We start from the raw sequence: 5,409 nt of genomic DNA on the forward strand, positions 1-5,409 counted from the left end.
TTGCAATGGTAAATGCCCATTGAAACATGGGCATCACAAATTTGTGATGGTAAATGCACATTGAAACATACTGCAAATGCACAGCCGTGCACCTGGTGATTGGAAAAATGGTTTTTAATGCGTACGGGGTAGCAAGGGGTCCACGGTTGGGTAGGAGCACCCCCACCCGTGCCCATCCAATAGGGGGCGCCCCTTGTCATTTTGGACGTTTTTCAAAAAAAGCATTAAAAAACAACAGTCCCACTTCTCCCTCATCATACATGACAAATAGACCATCTAGGTTGATTCATGGCTTAACTTAGTGCTATATATCATTTTGGCAATATAAATGCCTTTTGGACATGGTTCACTGACTTTTGGGTTTGTAAACCGACTTCCATTTATCGTACATGGCAAATGGACATAAAGATTTGAAAGTGGCAAATCAGGGTGTTAATATTGCATTTGGACATTTCTTATGGCATTTGGCAAACAAAATAAAACAGTGACTTTTGACTTCCTATGAAATCATATTGCAAATGAACAATAAAATATGCCCTATGGACAAGTTAAAAAAATATATAATGAAATTTGACAAAAGTTTATTCATACAGGTCTTACACATGTTTAATTGACACAAAATCTAAAGAATTTCGAAAATCAGTCCAGAAAGCACTTTTTAAGGGGTGATACATTTTTGAATTTTTTTCAATTTTTCTAAATTTTACTCTTGGGTCTTGACTTGTGTTACATTTGCAATATGAAAATCACAGTGGAGCGCACTCGCCATCTGTTGATTTTTGAATGCTACACTTGGCATTTGCCATATGGCATTTGCAATCAACTTTGATTGAAACGACGCCGAATTGAGTGGTATGTTTCGATACGGTGTCAATGACTTCCCATTCATTTTTGTTTCTTATTCATCCCTTTACATTTGTGTGTATTTGTGTGTATACGGTAGTTGTTTTTGGATAAGGTAGTTGAAATGGTTAGATTACTAGTTAGATTTTACTGAACCCACAGAGGAGACAACGCAATAGCTGCCAGCTCGCTAACCTAGGCTGCTTTTACACAGGCAGACCAATTCAGATCCTTTTTTACTCATTTGTCTTTTGACCAATAACATCAGATCTTTTCAAATCAGCTCTTTTCAGAGCAGATCTGATTTGTCAAAAGACTAATTAGTGAAAAACAAGATCAGAATTGTGCTGCCTGTGTAAACGCTGCCTTACTGCCTTGAGTTGTTGATATATCAGCTGAGTGTATATTTATAGCCTGAACAGCCAGTTGTCATCGCTGTTTGATTGATTGATCATGTTCATCTGCATGTCATTGTGGTGTCATAACGTTAGCCCTCTTTGTGTGAATTTCAAAAGTCTTTCCTTAACTCTTCGCGTCCTCTGTCCTCACCTTGGTTGTTTTAAAATCTGTCCGCTCCACAAAGACATACAGCTGAGAATGATCAATCAATAAGCCAGTGATTGGATGGCAACTGCAGGTTCAGGCAATAAATACACAACAAGCTGGTTTGTCAACTAAGCATGGCAGTAAGGCACTGAGCTACTAATTGTTTTGTCTGGGCTGTTGGTGGTTTAAGGCTTTGATATGGCTTTTGGAATTAATTTGGGGTAAGATTCTTTGACCAATGTGTTTCAGGTCAACTGCAAGGTTGCTGCTTGTATTTGGAATGTGGATGTGTAATGGCAACTTCTTTTCTTGACAGGATTGTGTTCCTTTGCTCATTGTTTGCAGAACACTCAAGTTTTACATGGGCTCCACGTGGTAAGGCATGAACACAAAACGTTGTCACTTTTGTCAGACCAACCTTCAAGTTTGGCACTGAATCTATAACTTCCCTTCTGTTTAGATGCCCAGAGAGTAAGAGGCTATGGGTTTTCTGGCTCTTCCAGAATGGAAGTTGAGCAGAGGCAAACAGGTGGCAGCTATCCCCAGGATCAATTCAGACCAGCCTCTCACACTTCTGGTTTGGTCCAGAGTGAAGCTACTTACCGCGGGACTGGATACAACACACTCGGAGGCTTTGCTCCAAGCTCCCTCCAGCCAGCCCCAAGGGGCTCTGGATCTATCCCCAGCAGCTTTACCTCCGCCCAGACAAAGGGTAAGAGGACCCGTGCCAAGAATACTGACATTAGCCTCTCTGGTTCTATAGCCAGTGGATCCTCTGTCACCCACAACAAGCATCAAACCAAGGCCAGCAGAACCTATGGTCAAAGTGTCACTGACCCCAGTGCATTAAGGCCAGTTTCAAGTTGGGAGGTAAAGAGAATCCAGGCCAACACTCTTCGTACTGTACAGCCTCGCTCTGGACTAGTCCAGAATCCTGATGTTGTGTTTAATGTCCAGAGTAGAACTGCCTCTAACCTGAAACCATCTACTCCTAACTATGGCTCTACCCAGAGTGAATTCAAGTTCTCCACCTCCAGACAACCCAACCAAGGCCTTGTCCAGACTCTGAGTAGAGGAGCCCCCAGCCTCTATGGTCAAACTGCCACCCACACCACCTCCCTCACCCACTATGTCCAGGACCTGAAGCAAGGGAGCAGCTTCCCTTCCCTGGCTTTCAAGGGACCAATGGAGATCTCTGCCCGGTCAATTTCCACTCCTGACCGTGAAGTTCCCTCAAGTGGTTCTTCACAAACTTCATTTAGACCAGGTCCTCTGAGTTTTGGTTCTACTGAAGGTGGGAGTGCAACAAACAGCTACAAGCCTAGCTTCTCCCAAGATGTCATGCAATACCAGAGCAACTCTGCCAGTAGAAGTGTTTCAACTTCCAATCAATATGCCCAAACCTCTGGCCAGAGAATAGATGGAGCCTCTACCTCAAGTCGCGGCATGCCCACTTCTAGCCTGGCCTCTCGCTCCAGTCTTTTTCGCCCCAGCTCTACAGCTAGTGGAAACTCCTATGGCGCCTACAAGCCTGGCTCTGACCTTGGTGCAACACCAAGCCAAAGCCTGTTTACCTCTAACCAAGGTGGAAGGGGTTCAACATACAGCCAGAATCTCCTTGCAAAACCTGCCCAAGGGAAGTACGGACAAATGTCTGCTCAGTGGGGGAGCTACCAGCCCAGCTATGCTGCCAGTAGTGGGCCAGTCTCCAGCCTCTTCAGTTCTACCCAGGCTGCCAGTTCTTCAACATTCATCCAGAATGCTCCTGCCACAGCCCAGAAGCCAAGTGGCTCTAAACCTGTCCCCAGTCAACGCTATCAGCCCAGCTATTTGTTCAATGCAGTGAAGTCCAACACTAGCTCTGCCAGACGTCCCACCCAGAGCCTCTTGTCTAGCAGCTATGGCCCTACCCAGAGCAGGACCAGCAGTGCCAGCTCGATCAACCCTCGCCGCTTTGCCCTGACCATCATGCACAGCATCCCAGAATTGTACGGCGGATCTACAATCCACCGGCTCAAAGACCCTACTCGGTAGGAGTAGTGCCTCCCCTAGCCACTCAACCCAGCTCTTCAAGTGTCAGCAAGCCACAGCCAAACCACTATCTGCCAAGCAGAAAGGCCCTAGCACAACCTAAATTGAGTCCAGAGCTTTAGGGGAGTCCAGAACATGATGAAGTGGGATCTGTAGCCACCAGTTGAGGTGAGATTTCAGTTTCTCTGTATTTTTATGCCATTTGGGCTGTTTAGGTTTACATAGGCAGTTCATTGATCTTTGCGATTGGCTCAGTCAAAAGATCAGAATTTGGTTGCCTGTCTTTGCTTTCATGTATGCTTGTTACTAATCTTTTTGTCTTCTAGGTGCTGTGACCTGGAAGTGTTGTCAGGACTTCTCTACTTCAATTGTTTTAAATAAAATTTACTAATACATATTAGTCTTTATCTAATTGTTTTCAGACAAATGTTTTGAATGCCTTGTGGTGACTCTAATGCACTTGCTTTCTTGCTTTCTATCTCACTAAACCCTCCTGAAAGTTCTCTGAAGTATTTCATTAACCCCCTCTCCAAAAAAGTAAATGAATATTTTTTTCCATTGTCTGATCATCCAGAAAATGACAAACTACTTGTCACATACGCTGACTACAAGTGTGAATTTTGCCATAATGTTTACTTGCAAGCCCCTTTAATTTTTTAAAATGAATTGTTCAGCAGTCTTATAGCTTGAGATGCTGTTGAGGAGCCTTTTGGTCCTAGACCTGGCACTGAACCGCTTACCGTGTGGTAGCAGAAGTTTAACTTGGACTGCAACCGATCAGGAGGCTCTTGATGGTGCAGCTGTAAAACCTTCTGGGGACCCATGCCAATTCTTGTCAGTCTCTTGGGGGGTTGTCGTACCCTCTTCACGACTGTCTTGGTATGTTTGACACAGAGAGTTCTTTGGTTGACGTGGACACCAAGGTACTTAACTCTCGGCCTGCTCCATTACAGGCCTGTTAATAGGGGCTTGTTCGGCCCGCTTTTTCCTGTAGTCCACGATCAGCTCTTTAGTCTTGCTCACGTTGAAGGAGAGGTTTTTCTGGTACAATGCCAGTTCTCTGCCGTCTCGTCGGTATCAGGCCAAACATTCCTGTTACTGAGCTCAGCTCCATGTTTCAAAATGAGCGGTACATCTTGCCTCATATCTTATGTTAGCATAGCCAATATACATCTAAGAATATGACTGTCAGAAAGGAAACAGGAATAGCAGCATTGTCATTGGAGTATTTGCATGTGTGGGTTCTATAATGGAATTTCACCTTGCAAACCTTGTACCCAGAATGTCACTAGCTGCTTGTTTGTGCCTGCTTGACCAATCTGAATCAAACATCACCAGGTATGCTCCATATGGAGACACAGGACACTTTTTCTCTCTTGCTCTTCCCCACCAGTCTGGTAGGTGTCAATCTGGTTGATGGGGATCATTACTGTCCCCTGCTGGAAGCGTGTGAGCAGGAGGAGCCAGTGTGTGCCATCAGGCCCCCTATCCATGATGAGGATATCTGTCACAATGTCACACTTTCACCCTCTCGTCTTATCAGACACATGGCACTGCTAACCAGCATGGATTCAGATAGTATTAAAAGTCATTCCATGTCTTCAGCTGTGCTTGGCTCAGTGGAACTAATAAAATATTCCCAAAATAAGTACAAACCCATATCCCATGTCTGCCTAGATGCAGATTGTTCCCTTGGGTTTTAGATGTTATAATATTGTTGACACATTTGTCTTTTACACTGAGGTGAATGACTAAGCCGGGAAGGGCACACCAGTTTGTCACAGTAAAATAAACAGAGAGAGAGAGAGCAACACCTCGCATGCATTGACCATCCATGTGTGGTGGCTCAAATCAAAGATGCTATTTCCTGCCAGAGGAAGTGGAGGCACAGACATCCTTTTTTAGGTGCCGTTTCCTTTCCTCCTTTTTCCATAACGCCTGGCAACATTCATAAGAAAGAAAACAAAGAGAAAAATAACATTCACGCTG

General features: G+C 44.5%; 1 protein-coding gene across 1 annotated transcript; it reads left to right on the forward strand.

Moving 5' to 3' along the window:
- The first annotated feature begins 1,453 nt into the window (after nucleotides 1–1,453).
- Nucleotides 1,454–3,815, forward strand: LOC118399467 (mucin-16-like). The gene is made up of 4 exons (XM_035795568.2): nucleotides 1,454–1,610; nucleotides 1,706–1,764; nucleotides 1,850–3,588; nucleotides 3,747–3,815. Exons 1-3 carry the CDS (start codon nucleotides 1,588–1,590, stop codon nucleotides 3,421–3,423), a joined length of 1,656 nt encoding a protein of 551 aa, XP_035651461.2. The 5' UTR covers nucleotides 1,454–1,587; the 3' UTR covers nucleotides 3,424–3,588; nucleotides 3,747–3,815.
- The last annotated feature ends 1,594 nt before the right edge of the window (nucleotides 3,816–5,409 follow it).

Source organism: Oncorhynchus keta, unplaced genomic scaffold, assembly GCF_023373465.1.
Source record: "Oncorhynchus keta strain PuntledgeMale-10-30-2019 unplaced genomic scaffold, Oket_V2 Un_contig_6890_pilon_pilon, whole genome shotgun sequence".
NCBI lineage: Eukaryota > Metazoa > Chordata > Actinopteri > Salmoniformes > Salmonidae > Oncorhynchus > Oncorhynchus keta.